Here is an 18,884-nt window from a genome sequence, read left to right as displayed (position 1 = left end):
TCATTATCATGTCCACACAGCCAAGTGTCCTGAACGGCGCCGCTCACACAGAACCAACACCAGGCCTGGGGTCCTGCTGTTGGACGGCCTTTCTGTCTCAGTCAACAGAGGAGGGTTTGTCTCACTTTATGACTGACTGACTGACTGACTGACAGAATAAGTAGCTGTTGTCATGAGGGAACACTCTCCACTAAAATTGGTTTGATTTTTGTTTCACTGCCACTTCTTTTGTTTATTCTAGACTTCAATCACTTGGAAAGCAGGAAACAGGATAAACACCAGGGTCGTGTTTCACTAATACACCAGTGGTTTCTTAAAGAACTCAATATGCAGGTTTTTTTGTGACGCAGGATGTAACAGAACTCTCTTTTCTTCCTCCCCTGCATGTGACTGGATACTCTGTCGCCCACTTGTTTCACTGACTGAAATTCTCATTGTGATTTCACGTGATGCAAACCAAGATGATGACGGACAATTTGGAACAAAGACAGGAAAAGTCTGTCTCCTTTCCAAGGTCACGGGCCTTTCTACTGTTTCCTCTCCCCTCCACTGGCTGGCCAGATTGATCTGAATAGAAATCTAATCAGCATGCAGCCAAGTAGAGCAAAATGACTCGTGTGTGTGTGCGTGTGTGTGTGTGTGTGTGTGTGTGTGTGTGTGTTTAGCCAGGGCGGACTTGGTCTGACGTGTTATTTCCTGCATGGGGAGATAATAAGATATGTGATCAGACTGCATGATCGTGGCTTTACATCAGACAAATCCTAATGACTGATGAGAAATGTTAAGAACTGAGTTGCATACATTTTTATCTTTTACAAAAAATGTTTCTGTTGTTCAGTTCAATAAACTTTATTGACAAAAACATTAGAGAATTAAGAGATATGTTGGTCAAGATTACGTATGTGTTTTACGTAACTATTTTTGTGCGTTTATTTTATATATATTTTTGTATGTGTATCACAGTATATTCATGTCTATATTTATTTTATCCGCCTTTAACACACGGAGGTGGATTACAGAAAAAAGTAAATAAGGATACAAACAAAACAAAAAATATAATTTAAATGGAACCAATATCGTAATAAATATTAACAACAAATTTTTATATATTTAATTCCTCAAAACAATAATTTGCTGTAAACAGTCCTGGAGTGTAACTAAGTACAATTACTCAAGTGCTGTACTTGTATACATTTTTGCTATACTTTACACTTCTTTATTATACGTCTCACTCCACTATAGTTATTTGACAGATGTAGTTAGCATTGTCACCTCACAGCAAGAGGGTTCATGGTTCAAACCCAGGGTGGGGGAGCCCTTCTGTGTGGAGTTTGCATGTTCTCCCTGCGTCAATGTGGGTTTCCTCCAGGTGCTCCAGCTTGAGTGTGAATGGTTGTCTGTCTCTATGTGTCAGCCCTGTGATAGTCTGGTGACCTGTCCAGGGTGAACCCTGCCTCTCACCCAGTGTCAACTGGGATAGGCTCCAGCACACCCGTGAAAAGCATAAGCGCTGGACTGGAGAAAGTGCCCTTCCTTCATGCAGTTATTCCTGCTGAATGAACAGATGATGTGATGCTGCCCTCTCCTGTACATTCACAGAGCTTTTGATGGACTCATGATGTCACGCATAAATCAATGGATATTTCTGAATGAGCTCACAGAGACTGCTGGCTTTGACACACTAACAGTCTGCCAGATGAGTCCTGCAGGGTCAGTACTCTCCACTATCTGATGCCTGGCAGGTAAGACAGGACGGGACTTGCTTTCTAGGCGGGGCTTCAACTTTGGGGACTTTGCTCGAAAAACGACATCCAACAGTTTTTTCATTCTCCCCCTCTCTCTCTGCTGACACTGCAGCAACCCGGCTTTCTAGGATCTGAACTTGTAGGAATAAAAGCTGCGGTGCAAAGAACCGATCTGCATCCAGACGGCGGCATTATGTTCCTGTTTAAGTTTATATGCGCGCTTATTACTAGAAGTTTATTTATCCTGGTGTCTCTGACCGGCGTGTGGAGGGTGACATGGGTGAAGAAGGATCCCAACTACTGGTTCCTCACTTTCCTCTTTCTGCCGCTGGTCATTGAAATGATAATAACACTGAAGAGGAGAAAGGGACAAGACTACAAATGGTAAGATCATGAGGTGCATGTGTTTAAGTATGTGGACATGATTATATGATGCTTGAGGATGCAACATTTTTTGTGTAAAACTAATCTCAACAACTTTGTTTGCACGTATTTTCAGCGCTGGACATGTTTCCAGTATAAAGCATGAATAAATTAAGCTTTTGTCATGTTCCCCGTGTTCATCCCTTCCCCCCACCGCCCTGAACACCCCGTATCCTGCTTGTCTCTGCTGCTATTGTTAAACCGGTCCTGGGACAGTGAGGATGGGGTGGTACCCCCTAACTGTCCCAAACGTCTTCCTCCATATCTAAACTCAGTCTGCAAACAATAGTCTGTATTTCATTTTCATGACGTGGAGTTTTTTTTGCTCTCAGTGGCAGCAGACAATTTAATGAAGACAAGCATCCACTCATTAATTTCCTTCTCCATACTTAGAAATGTCCAAAACCCTATTTGTTTTAATCCAGTTTGAGTATTAGGTCTTACAAAAAGCATTGATTTGTGTGATAATATCTTGTCCTAGAAAACTGAAGGCAAAGTGATGATAAAATATCCTACTAACTAATATTTCAGAATCAGAACCAGGATTGATCACCACGTAGGTTTTCACTTGCAAAGAATTTACTTTGGTTTTTGGTGCATGCATTTAACTTACAACTTACATGATGTAGTGACGCCCACATTTCCCATCATGCTGGAGTTTGTAGTTTGCTGATTTATGTTCCATAATGCAAATGTCACTTTTTGAGTCTGTTGAGAACACGATGGTTTATGCCTGTTATTGTCATTTGTGTGTTAATTTGTAGTTTGCGATTATTCACAATATGAAAAGGAAACAAAAATAAGGCAAAGTACTAGAACAGCCAGGAACATATATGTAGAACAGACAAATCTTTATGTCAGTATGAAAATGATTGTTAGCAATTAATCATCATCCAATTTTATTTTTGATTTATCGTTAGGTTTATAAAATAGTGAGAAAATCCCATGTTGGCATCTTCAAGTGTCAACAGTCCACAATCCAAAACCCAACAGATATTCTGTTTTTTACTTCATATAAGACAAACAAAAGCAGCAAATCTTCATATTAAGGCTGGGCGATATGTTCTGAAAATTATATCACAATATTTTTAGGCTGAATCTCGATACATGATATATATCTTGATATTTTTAAATCTCAAAAGCACTTCATTCATGCTAGGACAGGGAGACACAATTGAACATATATTAAACAATATGTCTGACCTACTACCATCTCTGGTGCAAAAAAGTTGTAGGGATGACTTTTTTTTCTCCAGAAAATATTAACAACATTGAGGGGTTTTTTTAATCAATAATCATCAATAGTGTGGATATAGCTAAGTGGGTTAAGGCAACTGTTAAAACAAATAAAAGTTGAGTAAGCTGATAAATTTAAATCACTTTACTAGGGGAAAAACACCATTTATGCCATATCACGAGACAATATCCAAAATCTAAGACGATATAGAGTCTCATATCTCGGTAATGATATAATATCTTTATATTACCCAGCCCTAATTTATATTACAAAAGCTGGAACCTGCACTTTTTGTCATTTTTGCTAGAAAAAAGTTACTCTATTGGAGATCAATTATCAGTCAGTTGACTAATTGAACAACTGATTAATCACTTGAACTCTAAACAGTTGTAATGTTTATCAACCAGACTTTGACTTTGTCTTTATGAAGTTGGGCTGATAAACTCTGTTGGTTGTCTTGCAGGTTTTCTCCTCCGATCTTTCTGTTCCTCATCAGTATCATTCCCTCCATCTGGCTCCTGGAGCTCCACCACCAGCAGGACAAAGCCAGCGACCCTCAGGTGCCCCACGCCAGAAATAAGAATACTTAGTCAGTGTTTAACTCATCTTTCCAAACATGTGATCTGATGACAGATGTTGTGGGTGGGAGGGAGGGTTGTAAAACTCTTTGCAGACGTGGCTGCAGTTTATCATTCAGTGATTCATTGATTCCCTCAAATTCAGCATTTGCTTTTAATCTTTTAAGTGAAGTTATTCACTGTTAGAAAGATGGTCATTTCATGGACTGTCTATGCAGCTGAAAGATGCAGCTTCTTTTGACATTAGTGCTACGTTTGCTCCAGAGGTAGAAAACCTACAACTACTAGAATGTACCGCAGCGGACCAATGAACACTCCTGCTGGTGGGTGACATAATGTGAGCTTGTTCTTCTTGACACAGCAAACAATATGGTGACTGGCTTGCAACAAACAATCTTGAATTATGGCAACCACTTTCTATTCATAAGTTCTTGAATAACAGCCAAACAGTGCACTAAAATATATTTCTGCAGACAACTGAGGCGGGAAATAGACAATACAGTATGAGAGTCTTGGTTTATATCTGATCAGCGCTGTTTGATCTTAGTTTGGTCTGATTCTCGAGTAGCTTCTGTACTTTTTCTGTTTGTGGAAGTGGGAATACGAAAAATGTGGAAGTAAAATCTGTAGTTCAAACAACAACCCGAGAGCCTGCGGAAAGGAGGTCAGGGATGTTTGGGTGCATGTTAGATAGCGGGAAGTTTACCACAGTTCATTTACACATACTACCCACATTGTTATGACAAAAAGCTGGTTGAAATCCCTTTAAATTTAACTTGTTGTTCAAGCTTGTTTCATCTGTTTTCAGTGCAAAAGGCTCGACTCTTGGGAGAATGTGCGGGAATTGATCACTGTGAATGAAACCGTGGGAAACCTCACAACCCAGAACTACCTGAAGGTAAGAGCAACAGACTGAAAGACTCCTTTAATTTGCTTCTTATACTTGAACATTTTATGATATGCCTGCAAAGAAAGTGATGATCGAGACTGAGAAAGATGATCCTCTTCTTTTTTTTGATGATGTATTTCTTGGTAATCACTTAGCCTACACTGCAGTCTGGAATTTTTGGGGTAGTGAAACTTACCAAGAATAGTACAGACGCCTCGAGTCGCTCTCAAAGAAATTGCATATGGGCTTCTCCTCAAGCACTGTGTCATTTGTTTTATCCATTTGGTGTTTCTCATTCTCATGTACAATGATTCACAGTCTATTCATGGCTGTTGATGACATCATGAGGCTGCCAGGAAACGAGACTCCAGTTTTTACCCCTCAGTTTATGCATTGCTGAAACAAACAAGTCTTTATTAGTGAGTGTCAAAGGAGTTGGAGGATGTTAACCTACAGAGCCAGAGTAGTTTCCCCCTTCTTCAAGTCTCTGTGCTGCTAAGCCAAGCTCACAGCTCACTGGCTGTAGCTTCCAATTAAACAGATACAGTACAGGCCAAAAGTTTGGACACACCTTCTCATTCAATGCGTTTTCTTTATTTTCATGACTATTTACATTGTAGATTCTCACTGAAGGCATCAAAACTATGAATGAACACATGTGGAGTTATGTACTTAACAAAAAAAGGTGAAATAACTGAAAACATGTTTTATATTCTAGTTTCTTCAAAATAGCCACCCTTTGCTCTGATTACTGCTTTGCACACTCTTGGCATTCTCTCCATGAGCTTCAAGAGGTAGTCACCTGAAATGGTTTCCACTTCACAGGTGTGCCTTATCAGGGTTAATTAGTGGAATTTCTTGCTTTATCAATGGGGTTGGGACCATCAGTTGTGTTGTGCAGAAGTCAGGTTAATACACAGCCGACAGCCCTATTGGACAACTGTTAAAATTCATATTATGGCAAGAACCAATCAGCTAACTAAAGAAAAACGAGTGGCCATCATTACTTTAAGAAATGAAGGTCAGTCAGTCCGGAAAATTGCAAAAACTTTAAATGTGTCCCCAAGTGGAGTCGCAAAAACCATCAAGCGCTACAACGAAACTGGCACACATGAGGACCGACCCAGGAAAGGAAGACCAAGAGTCACCTCTGCTTCTGAGGATACGTTCATCCGAGTCACCAGCCTCAGAAATCGCAAGTTAACAGCAGCTCAGATCAGAGACCAGATGAATGCCACACAGAGTTCTAGCAGCAGACCCATCTCTAGAACAACTGTTAAGAGGAGACTGCGCCAATCAGGCCTTCATGGTCAAATAGCTGCTAGGAAACCACTGCTAAGGAGAGGCAACAAGCAGAAGAGATTTGTTTGGGCCAAGAAACACAAGGAATGGACATTAGACCAGTGGAAATCTGTGCTTTGGTCTGATGAGTCCAAATTTGAGATCTTTGGTTCCAACCGCCGTGTCTTTGTGAGATGCAGAAAAGGTGAACGGATGGATTCCACATGCCTGGTTCCCACTGTGAAGCATGGAGGAGGAGGTGTGATGGTGTGGGGGTGTTTTGCTGGTGACACTGTTGGGGATTTATTCAAAATTGAAGGCACACTGAACCAGCATGGCTACCACAGCATCCTGCAGCGACATGCCATCCCATCCGGTTTGCGTTTAGTTGGACGATCATTTATTTTTCAACAGGACAATGACCCCAAACACACCTCCAGGCTGTGTAAGGGCTATTTGACCAAGAAGGAGAGTGATGGAGTGCTGCGGCAGATGACCTGGCCTCCACAGTCACCGGACCTGAACCCAATCGAGATGGTTTGGGGTGAGCTGGACCGCAGAGTGAAGGCAAAGGGGCCAACAAGTGCTAAACACCTCTGGGAACTCCTTCAAGACTGCAAAGGGTGGCTATTTTGAAGAAACTAGAATATAAAACATGTTTTCAGTTATTTCACCTTTTTTTGTTAAGTACATAACTCCACATGTGTTCATTCATAGTTTTGATGCCTTCAGTGAGAATCTACAATGTAAATAGTCATGAAAATAAAGAAAACGCATTGAATGAGAAGGTGTGTCCAAACTTTTGGCCTGCACTGTATATGTGAGAGTGGTATCGAACTGCTCATCCAACTCTTGCCAAGAAGCATATAAGCATACCTCCTAAAACGTTTATCCATTCCTTGAACATGGAAATCTTTCTAGTCTTCTTGAAAGTGTTGCTAATGGTTCAGATTTCAAGTCATAAAAGCAGCTAATAGCGTTACTGTTAATGTCACATCGCCTGCTTTGGGAACTTCCTGTTTGCACACTTTCATGTTTCAAACAAAAACTACATTTCTATCCATCCTTTGCATTTTCTTGGTTGTAGTTTTCTGCAAGTTATTTAGTGTGTTGTTTAAAGCATGTACGAAGAGCCAACAGTCTCAATGGAAATCAGTGGTAAACTAATTGCCTGATGCCCTTGAATGATGCATGTTGCAGGTAATTTGCTGTTGAAAGGTAAAAAACGTTCTGACTTCATCCTTCCAACTGTATTCAAGGCCAAACTGTCGCTCTTCAGTGGCAAAGACTACAAGACTGGCTGTGTGAGGTGGTTATCTAAATGCTAAATCTCATTAGAAGTCAGTGTTGGGGTAATACAGAGTCTCAGAGGAGAGTCACTCAGTAATTGAGGAGCGGAGTTTCAGACAGATTCCCCAGTTGCCAGTTTGGAGTGAATGCAGCAGAGAATAACATGAACATTTTAAGAGTGGAAAGCCAGACGCAGCCGCAGGGGTCAAAGAATTCAGGAAGAATTCACCAATGGGAGAGACAAAGTATCTTCCCACAAATACAGGCCTGGATTCTGGGAAGAGCCGCCTTATCACAGATGGATATTTTGAGCCAAGGTCAGCAGAACTAAAAGAGTCAGCCAACTGTGCTAATTACAGGATTGGCAAGAATATAAAGAATTTTAAAATGCAGCCAGCAAGGAAATTAAATATGAAATCATTTTTTGATCTTTTGCAGATAAGATGCAAAACTACTCACTAGTTTAATCAGATTTGAGAAGTTTCTCCAAAGTCGACAGTCCTTGTTGTTTATTTGCCGATTTTATTTCTGTATAAAGGAAGTCAGTCATCCTCATTAAGAGCAGACATTTAGGATGCATCGCTTGCACCATCAGTTGGGTTATTACATGCTTGAATGCTGCATTGCTTTGAATTTAGAGGTACCTGAGGGGGTGTAACTTTAAAGTGAAAAAACAGAGGTGAATGCCTGACATTCTGCAGGATACTTTCAGAGTCTTTCTGATCAGGGGCACAGACAAGAATTTCAATTTTGTTTTGATTTAATATGAAAAAGCAATCCAAGCACTTAATTCAGCAAGACTATTATGTAAAATAGCAGGACTTGAGAGGTTACCAGGCTTTACAAATACCAACACTGAATATCACCAGCATAGGAATGAGAAGAGACGGATAATGCGTCCTAAAAGCAGCATTTACATGGATGGAGAATAAGAGAGGAGAATTGAGAGAATTGACCCTTGAGGAACGCCACAGGTCAGAGAACCCCAATTAACAACCAAAGATGTGTACAAAGAATTCATAAACAGGAGGAAAAACACTCACTGTACCAGTTCTCAAGCTAAAATATCATGATCAACAGTCTCAACAGCTGCACTGCAGTCAAGAAGAGCATAAATGAAACGATTGCTCTGATCTGACTGCAGCAGGGTATCTGTACAGTCCTCCAGGGATGTAAGCACACTGGTTCCCTTGACAAAAAGGTCACTGGGATTTTTCCATTGGATTTTAGAAAAGTTTATGTATTTTGATCAGCAAAATACTCTTTAGATAATCACTGGAAGTAAAATGCGATAAATGAACTACACTGCTGTTGCATGACTTCACCGTCGCCAGCACAGCAAGACGGTAGAGCCGTGTTTGACGTGCAGAATGCTGACTCATTTCCACAACTCACTCCTACAGCACTCTATAGGAAGAGATATCACTTTGCTTTGCTTTAGATGAGGACAGAGACAGACCTGTGAACAAACTAAGAGCACAAAATGTACAGCAGCATTGTAAGCAATATTAAAACAATTCACTAAGTTATTAAAATGAGAGGGCAGAGACTTTCTGCCAGTAATAACAAACATAAGAGCCTGAATACCCACATGGCTACTAACAGTGAGAGGGGAGCATTTGAAATGGCTTCTATAAACAACAGCTCGACCACCACCACACCCAATCAGCCCAGGAGAATTAGAAAGCTAGAAAGTTGTTGGGGCCCACCTCCAAAAGCTGGCTGCATGCCTCAACGTTTTACTGTGCTTCAGTTAAAAAAACAAAGTCTACATTGTGCAATAATAAAGTCATTAAAGGCTCAGTCTGCTGATATTCTATATTTTTCTTTTTGTCAACAAAAAAAAAAAACAAAGGAATGAATTTATGCTACTGACAAATACTTTCTGTCAAAGCCTGATTATGGTTATTTCTCTGCACCTCAGAGCTCCATTGTTTCCTCAGAAACTATTAAAGCACTGAGTTCATTGCCATGAAAATAAACACTGTAGTTTGTGGCGTAGAGTCAACGCCAAATGCACTTACCATATCACCAAGCTGAAAACAAATCCTCCTTATTGAATAACTACAGCACCCAGCTGTTTAAATAAAATGAAATCTTAAAACCTCTCTTTATAGACTTGCATTTATGTAGCTTTTATTTGATGAATTGATATCAAACCTCAGTCGTATTTTTTTGTGTGAAAGTGTGAGATTGTGTATTTGAATTTTATTTACTCTATCGTAGACTGTCTTTTACTTGTATTTTCTCATTTCATTAGGTGAAACACTTTGAGTTGCACATGCTGTATGAACTATGCTGTACAAATTAAGTTACTCTTGTTCTTACTCTTATGATTTAAGGAAACTTATAAGCCTTTTTAAAAAGATGAAAGTACAAATTTGTGACCCATTTAAGTGTAGAGAAGTCAGAAGGTATTGAGAGACAGACTAACACATTGTTGGTTTTTGTGTGTCCATTGGATGTGTTGATATTAAAATATTGAACGTCTCCAGCCCAATCCTTTAAATAATAATATTTTGGGCCCTAATATTCAGCAGACCAAATATTTCAGGGTCCCTAAATGGAGTTAGGGGTGAGATGTAGATAGCAAGCATCACCAAGTTAGAGTCATCTCTGCATACTTTCACTACAGCAGGCATTTATTGCCAAAATGATATTTACCAGAAACTTGTAGCCTTGTATGAGCTTCATAATTAAGAGATAAGACATCCAACCATGTCAGAAAAACCACTGCACTGTCGGCAAAGAAATAACTTCCAGTCTCTGTCTTTTCCAGAGTATTAACCAGTTGTTATCGACCGTCTGTTCCAACGATTGGATCCTGGCTCTTCATCAGATCCTGCTCATCCTCCTCATTGTGGGGAAGTGGCTCCTCCCACTGGGAGGCGGAGTCACACGTGATGAGCTCTCGCAGCTTCTCCTAATTTTTGTTGGCACTGCGGCAGACATCCTGGAATTTACCAGTGAGACGCTGTCAGATGTCAAGTGGGTGGCCGGTCATGTTACTTGTTGGTTATGAATGCTTGATGGTTTTGTGTCTGAGCTCTGTGTGCAAGTATGTTTACATTTATGTATAAAGAATGGACAAGAAGGTGAAGAGCTCAAGCACTTTTAAAGGGATACTTCGGAATTTTTGGAAGTGGGGTTGTATGAGGTTCTTATCCATAGCCAATGTATAACCACAGTAGATGGAGGTCAGCACACAGTACAGCAAAAGTTCCACCTAAAACAATCAATATCAGTACAAGTGTGCGCTACATTGAGACTATTTTAACTGCTCTACCCTTAGACAACAATTTCCAATGGGAAGTTGTTGAAATCCAGCCCTTAGGCAGTGACATGTGGTGTCAGACATTGGCGAAAAAAGCCGCCCTTTAACGATGGCACGATGCATGGCCAGTTGCTGTTATAGTTTAACAGTGCCCAGCGGCTTCAGGGGGAAACATGGTGGGACAAGGATGAAAATAAGGCGGCAAAAGTCTGAGTGGGGTTGGTGGGAAGGGTGGTGGAAGGTTCAACAGACAATGACTTTCACCCTGGAGAGCAGTATTCGCGGTCTGTAACATCATAAAGCCAAACCCTGTTCTTTTTTCCTAAAAAACGGACATAGTGCGTTTATTCTGAAAGAGACTGTGTGTAAATGGCAAATTTCCTGTGAAAATGTGTGTTTTGAAAGACAACAACATGTGTAACAGGCACCCGTGGTACCCTGCACGTTGTGACGAGGTCGGAGCGAGATTGTGTTGATTATATTGCTCTCTTCAAAGCCAGACTCCATTGAGAAAGACAGTGATTGAACAATGCCAAACACAGGAGCTGCTGGTCTGCCGCTGCCTCATCAGTTATTTTTTTGTGTGTTATTATATGACTTTGGCGTTAAATCTTGTTAGTTTGGATTCACCAAAGTCACACAATAACACAGACAAACTATCTGATTGAGGCAGCGGCAGACCAGCAGCTCCTGTGTTCAGCAATGTTAAATCGCTGTGTTTCTTAATGGAGTCTGGCTTTGAAGAGAGCATTGATGTGGCACTGAAGGCGTTAACAACGTCCCTGTCTGACGAAAAGGTAAAGCAGTAGAAATACTCTCAACATAGCGTACACGTAAACCGCTACTTTATTGCTGACCACATCCACAGCAGTACAATGCTTAGCTTCCATGTCGAGTGTGCTTATCCAAACTGGAGGTGTGCTGACCGCCATCTAATGTATGTAATACAGTTACTGTGGATAAGTACATCATACAACCCCACTTCAAAAGATGAAGTTACCTAATCTATGTGCACAAATCATGACATCGCATATCATGGAATTAACTGTAATAAGACATCTGACATTTATATAAACTAACAGGACTGACTTATTTTCCATGTCTTCTCCAGAGAGAACAGCCCTGAGCTGGTCTACATCATCTTAGCCGTATGGACTTGGAGCATGTTGCAGTTCCCCCTACATCTGGCCGGTCAGTGTGTGTTTGTGTCTTAAACCAATAACTGTGCTTATTAAGCAGTTACAGCCGTGTATTGTTTCACACAACCTCCTCCCACTGTGGGACAATCCAAACAATGTGTTCAGACGCTGGCAAAACATTAGTGAAGTCAGCAGCGTCCAGACCAGTCCTGTAAGTAAACAGTGAAGAGTAGTTGGGTTGCTGCTCTATCTCCAGCTTTGTCAAATCATTAACCCAAAAAACTGTTTTCACGTCCTGAGCATTGGTCACGTCCGTACATTCAGACATATAGTTCTTAAAACAGACTTACCACAAAAAGAAATTACTAACAGGAATGGTGTAGTTATAGAGCTTGTATAGAGGTCGACAGTCTTTAGGAGGAAATACAGTCTCACTCATTCATTATATGAATAGATTTGGAATGACAAAGACTTCAGTTCTCAACTTGGCTGATAAGAGAAAGCCATTATCAGGCAAGGCCCAACTAGCAGATGGCTTTCTGAAACTTATTACACTGAGCACAGACAAGAATGTAAACCCACCTGCTCGAGGCTGAGGGAACAAAGGATAGTGTTTCATGAAAGAAAGAAAGAAAGAAAGAAAGAAAGAACATTATAACGCCATTAGAAACAGTGCAACTTTGTTCTCGGAAAAGACAACCCCCGCTAATGATCTCAATTATTCATAACCCAACATTTAATAATTTATAAATGGTGGTAGAGATTCTTTCTAGTCAAACTGTTGTGTGTAGCTTTACCGACACAGTGCATTTAGAGCACTTATACTTTAAACACACAGCCCTCTGTTTACAAATGACGCTGCTTTTCTGTCAGTGTGTACAGTTTGTGTGCGCTCACGTGGGCGTGTCTTTTTGTTAGTGTTAGAGCAGTGGTGTCCAGTGTGTTTGACAGCCATGTAAACACAGAAAGTGTTGATATACAGGTGCAACATGTTCATCAGGGGTGAAAAATACTAGAATTATTTACTCATGCACTGTTACGTTCAAGAAATTTTACTCAGGGAAAAGTACTTGTGTAAAGATGTACATAGATAAAAGTACAACTTCTCTACTGCTTCATTCCCAAAGCACAAGATACCCAGTCCATGAAGCCTCACAGTCCCAATATAACCAGTCCACTTAACCTCTTGCACTCCTCAAATTCAAAAAGTTTAAAGGTGACAGGAAGACATGACAGGAATAAATGGTCACAAAAAGCAGAAAGGCCTCAAACACCTCACTGAAGGTAAAACTCTCTAAGGGTCCACTATGAGCATGTTAGCATTTAGCACGTTAGCCAGACACAGCATGCACCAGGGGCCATATTCTCAAAGCTTCCTAGTACATAGAGTTGCTCCTCGTAGAGGAAATTCAAAGAACATTCGTATAATTTCCTCTTGAAGTTAAGACTAGGCCCTTATAAAGATAGAAGTTATTCACGGAGCATCTTAGACCTTTAAGGAGCTCCTAAAGTGAAAACTGTCAGGAGCAGGGAGGAGGATTTTTAAGAGGCTTAAGAGTTTCTTAAGCAGAGGAGAAAATGGTGGAAACACAAAGAGGTCGGAGAAATAGTCGCCGAATGCTAGATGAAAGTGAGCAAATGAAATGCTACAGATTAGATCGTGTAGCGATAACATGTGTGGTTGATCTCACAAGGGATATGCACACATTTCCCACCCAACACAATAACGCTATGACACGAGAAATAAAATGATCACAACACTAAGATATTTGGAAAATGCAACAGTGCAGCAGTGATGACTTCATCAGCAGAGTGACCACATTAACAATGACAACGCTTTCACAGTCAGCAGTTCATCTCATCGCTCACAGAAGGGCGTGTCTGTGACAACCAATCACATCTGTTAAAGAAGGCATCACACCTATAGGTTAAAGTTTCTGCCAAGTTTAAGGGGCCGTACACATGCTGCATCTTTAACCGCCTAGGAAAGGTGAGGTCAGGCGCTGGGTGCTGCTCTTTTTAAAGATTATTTTTTAGGGCTTTTTGCCTTTATTAAAGGACAGTTGAAGAGGGACAAGAAAGAGGGAGAGAGAATAGGGACGACATGCTGCAAAGGGCTGCAGGTTATAATTGAACCCAGGCTGCTGCAAGGGACTCAGCCTATGTGGGGCTCACACTCTAAGTGTTGAGCTCGAGGTCGCCCCTGGGTGCTACTCTTGGGCCGTCTCTGTGCCAGTTTTCAAGAACACACGGGCAGGTTGCGTCTGAGTTTGCTGAACAACCTCAGGAAGCACCACATCATAGCCTATTAACCTGAAATCCTGAGTGCAGAGCTGATCTCAGTGCTGTTTGTGTGTACAGTAGGCCTGTTCTGGCAGCTCTGCACTAAAATGATCAACTTCTTCTCCATGTTTATCACAGACTGATATTTATGGATAAAGGGAAAGATGTCTGTCGGCTGTGATTGGTTGGTCCGCATCACATGATATGCGGTGTGTGCTGCTGCGTCCTAAAAGTTGAACTGTGAATTAAATTGTGTTGTGTGCACCACCACGGCGTCACTATGGCATTTCAATCAGGAGAGACAGAAAAATGAAATAAAGATGAAATTTAATGCGAAATACGAGTGTACAGATTAAGAGATCATTTGTGCTGATAAGATTCTTTGGCACTTAGACACCAGAGGGAGATTATTTGTAATCGTGGGACATCTGAGCGGCAGCAAGATAAATCCCCCAGTCTAGACACTTGTGGTGGAGGCTGATGACTTTGGTTGATGACTGCTGAGGCGAGTCGAGGCTGCATTCGAGAAGACTAGGTGGTGATGGGGAGGTGGAGGGTACGCACGGCAGCAGCATGAAAGGACTGCGGGCAGAAAAAGAACCATATTTAAAATGAGGAGCAGTGAGATGATAGGCTGACGGAGAAGGTGTGTCGCTGAGTTATTGGAGACAAGTCAGCTGATGACTCGACTGACAGCACTCATGCAAGGAGTGAATAGCAGGGTGAGGAAGGCAATTACAACCTAAGCATGAACAGTATTGTCTTCCTGACTAAACTTTTGCCAGAGCTTCATTTGAGCGCGCCTGCCACATGTCTACATCAGAAACAATTAATTTGAGGGCACAAAAAACCCTGGCATGTGTACGGTGATTCTTTATTTGACGGCACTGTTGTATCTTTTGTACTGTTCACTTACTGCAAGTCCCAGTCCACACCCCTTGCACTACTGGACAGAAACATTTACAACACGTAACATGTGCAGGGTGTCAGCTGAGCGCAGTGTGTCACATCACTGCTTTTTCCCCAAATATCTCCAGTTGTCTTTAGCCGCTCAGATATATTTGGATTTATTTGACATAGTTTTGAGATTTGTACCACCAGCAAAATGGAAGAAGAGGGAAATAAATTTGTGATGTTCAAATCAAAGAAAATTTACATTTGAAAACTGAAATTTTAAGCTAATAATTGACCAAGGAAACACCACATGGTCCATTAAATATCTTTCCATTGCATCCTACAGTCAGAAGTCTCAGTTAAGCATTGGCTTCCTGTTGGCTTCAGAATTGATTTTAAGATTCTTTTATTAGTTTTTAACGTTCTTAATGGTCTTGGTCCTTATTTATCAGATTTTCTTTTAACCTATCAGCCCTCTAGGACCCTCAGGTCCTCTGGTAGTAGACTGTTAATTATTCCAGAAGTTAGAACTAAATCCCACGGTGAGGTGTCCTTTTCTTATTACGGCCCACGTCTGTGGAACAGCCTGCCAGAGGATCCGAGGGTAGCAGAGAGTGTGGATATGTTTTTAAAGGCAAACTCAAGACCTACCTTTTTAGCTTGGCTTTTAGTTGATTTTTACTGATCTATTTATTCTTATTTATTTACTTATTTCTCATATATTTATTGAATTTTTTTTAGACATTTTATTATTGTCATATATTTTAAATCCTTTATTTCTTATTGATAACTTTTAGTCATATATCTTATATGCTTTTAAAGTTATCTGTTTAGCAATTTATTTCTATTTATCTATATACTTTTATTTATGTATTTTTATATATATTTATTTATTTTATTTTTATTTTTTATTTCTATTTATATATTTTATTGCTATTTCTATTTATTCTTATTCTATTTTTTTAAACACTTTTATTTGAAGGTTTTCTTATATTTTACCTCCAGTGTTTCCTCACTGATGGAGTTTCCTCGGTTCTCTCAGGTTCTTGCACCTCGCGCTGGGGTGTGTCCCGTGTCTGGACTGTGTCTGGATGTTGTTTGGCCCGACTACATCTATGCCTGGTATCATATGTCTCCATCAGGGCATGATGGTGCTGGGTGTGGGTGTGGTCGGGCTGCGTCATTTCTGGATGCAGTCTGGAGGCGGGATGCCCTCTGGTGCGGGGTGCATGGGGGTATGAAAATGTGCTATATAAATAAAGTTTGATTGATTAAGGATATCATCAGAAAAAAAGGGAATTGTTTGATCCAAAAAAAAAAGACAGTGACAATTCAGATTAACACTGTCACATAGTGGGAAGCAATGCTACAGGTGTAATGTCATCTAGCTGTAAGGCTTTTAAATTCAGTTTAAAACAACTGAACAAATGAATGCAACAGAGTTTCTGATCTCCTGTCTTTTTGTCTCCTTATTCTTAAAAGTGGTGAACTCCAAGCCAAACAGTGAGGGAGAGGAGGGGTCCCAGGAGGTTTCCCTCTTAGCCAAGCGCAGCACGGACATGTGGAGCATCGTGGAGGCCTTGTTCATCCAGGACGGGCCTTTCCTGGTGGTCCGGCTCACCGTCATGACTTACTTCAACGTCTTCCACCAGATGCTGGGGTTCTTTGCCATCAAAAACTTCCTGGTGGTCATACTGAACTTGTACAGGTTGGCGATTATATGCCAGCACTTCAGCAGCAGCAGAACCAGCAGGGACAGCACCATCCCGTGTGCTTGACGTCTCATCTCACAGAGGGAAGATAGGAATCAGGGAGATGGATGGTTACACCCTAAAAACTGAAACAGGAGCAGGAAAACAAGGAAATGCTTGCTTCTGTTTTCTTCTCACGGTGTACTCAACGCTGTGGGATCAAGTGATTGTGAATAATTAATGCTGTTGGGAGCAGAAAACTGTGAACAACCATTGTCTTACACTTGCAAGGGGATGCTAAGTTCACATTCCACACTTGACTCATGTTGAAGCTCATACTTCACCTCACTGACATCCCACTCCCTGTGGAGCTAACCTCGCTGTTAGCTCAGTCAAAACACCTCCATTTATTCAGTATTTAAATGTGACTATGTGTGCACACACACGGGCTGAGACCTGGTTTTAGTCGTGTATAAAGTGGCCTTATTGTTCAGGTTGTAACTGGTCTGACCTTAAAAAAGGGGACACAGAGGGAAAGCAGGAAGCAGAGCAGAATAGGAAAAAGGTGTGGGGGGTCCAAGTGAAAAATGCCACGTGTAAACAAATAATGCACGTTATGTCAGCACAATAAGGCAACGAAAGTAGTCCCAAAGCACCTACAGTAACTGAGGCCAGGCTACTGTTTGGATAAGGATCGGACAGATTTCTAACAGTGATGGCGTTTTGTTGAGCGGACGTGAAGAACAGGAAGACAGAGACAGAGATATATTAGACGACATAAAGGGCTGTGAAGTGTTGACTCGAACTGAGAACGACGGAGAGCAATTTCCCCGTCTTAACCCCGACAGGAAGTTAAGACTGAGTGTGAAAACATCTTATAGTACTTTGATAAAACCACTGTGTCAACACTGGAGAAGGAAGTGTCCATGAATTCTGATTGTTTTTGACATTTGAATGGGAGATTATTTTTCCAAGCTTTGATTGATGTCTTTTTGTATCTCTTGTGTAACTGTCCTTTAAAGGGTCAGTTCACCCCAAAATTTTAAGTGCATATTTTTCCTCTTACCTATTTATCAATCTAGATTGTTTTGGTGTGAGTTGCTGAGTGTTGGAGATATCCGCTGTAGAGATGTCTGCCTTCTCTCCAGTATAACACAACTAGATGTCACTCAGCTTGTGGTGCTCAAACCGCCAAAAATTACATTTGAAAAACTCAACAACAACATCTCTTTCCAGAAATCATGACCTGGTTACTCAAGATATCAAGATATATATCAGCAACTCACACAAAAACAGTCTGGACTGATGAATAGCACGACAGGTGAGAGGTGATATTTTATCTGGGGGTGAACTGTCCCTTTAACAAAAGACAAAATATGCCATTCACAGGTTAAAAAAATCAAAATGATTCCCTCCTCACTGTTACTGTCGGCCGGCTTTGACTGCCTGGAAACTGCAATATCTTTAAGTTACTGAATACACATAAAATTGCCCTCAGGTTATCAACTCAGTTTGAGTTGTGTGTGTGTGTTTCAAACCCTTTAAAACCAATGATTATTATAGGCTTTATAATGCCAAAGAATCAGTATTTTAACTCCCTGATTTATGTGAAGATGTTTAGAAGACAACCTCAGCACAAACTGTGCATTTTATCATTGTTTTTGTTGTTATCTTTTGTATTGTTTGTCCCTGGAGTAGCATTTTGTCTCCAGGGCCGTCCAAGTGCTATATTTACCATTGAATAACCACTTTTATATGTTAATAAGGCTCTGTCTGACTGAGCCCAAATAAAACAATCCAAACCTGTCAGTGTCCTCACATTTGTTTCTAAGTATTTCAAATGTATTATTTGATTTATTTTTTCAAACTGTATTGTTGCTTATGTGACACAGACAAAAATACGAATACATACTTGTCTGTTAATCCAGTGATATTCAGTTCAGTCAACTCGGACATCTACAGGGAGCTAGTAGAGCCACTGCGTCTTCGTGTCAAAAGGGGTCAGTTGAGGTGGTTCAGGCATCTGATCAGATCCTCCTGGGTGCCTCCTGTGTTCAGGGCACATCCCATGGGCAGACCCAGGACACGCTGGAGGGATCACATATCTCATCTGGCCTAGGAACACTGTGGGGTCCCCCAGGAGGAACTAGAAAGTGTCGC

General features: G+C 40.9%; 1 protein-coding gene across 2 annotated transcripts; it reads left to right on the top strand.

Moving 5' to 3' along the window:
* The first annotated feature begins 1,608 nt into the window (after positions 1 to 1,608).
* Positions 1,609 to 18,542, top strand: LOC117248362 (transmembrane protein 26-like). Of its 2 annotated transcripts, none has more exons than XM_033613379.2 (6): positions 1,609 to 2,129; positions 3,869 to 3,965; positions 4,792 to 4,881; positions 10,223 to 10,431; positions 11,829 to 11,908; positions 16,516 to 18,542. In XM_033613379.2, exons 1-6 carry the CDS (start codon positions 1,939 to 1,941, stop codon positions 16,809 to 16,811), a joined length of 963 nt encoding a protein of 320 aa, XP_033469270.1. In that variant the 5' UTR covers positions 1,609 to 1,938; the 3' UTR covers positions 16,812 to 18,542. The 2 variants fall into 2 exon arrangements, with proteins under 2 accessions (XP_033469270.1, XP_078016742.1); XM_078160616.1 differs by having other exon boundaries at positions 2,024 to 2,142.
* Positions 18,543 to 18,884: the final 342 nt, after the last annotated feature.

Source organism: Epinephelus lanceolatus, chromosome 17 (assembly GCF_041903045.1).
Source record: "Epinephelus lanceolatus isolate andai-2023 chromosome 17, ASM4190304v1, whole genome shotgun sequence".
NCBI classification, from domain to species: Eukaryota; Metazoa; Chordata; class Actinopteri; order Perciformes; family Serranidae; genus Epinephelus; species Epinephelus lanceolatus.
The sequence above is the reverse complement of the archived record's forward strand: the minus strand, read 5'-3'. Positions and strand labels throughout refer to the sequence as shown.

Bases quoted from the DNA above. Each gene is read 5' to 3' on its own strand.
- LOC117248362 (XM_033613379.2), top strand. From the start codon at position 1,939: ATGTTCCTGTTTAAGTTTATATGCGCGCTTATTACTAGAAGTTTATTT. The intron at 4,882-10,222 runs GTAAGAGCAACA...TGTCTTTTCCAG, and splicing joins CAACCCAGAACTACCTGAAG to AGTATTAACCAGTTGTTATC. The intron at 11,909-16,515 runs GTCAGTGTGTGT...TATTCTTAAAAG, and splicing joins GTTCCCCCTACATCTGGCCG to TGGTGAACTCCAAGCCAAAC.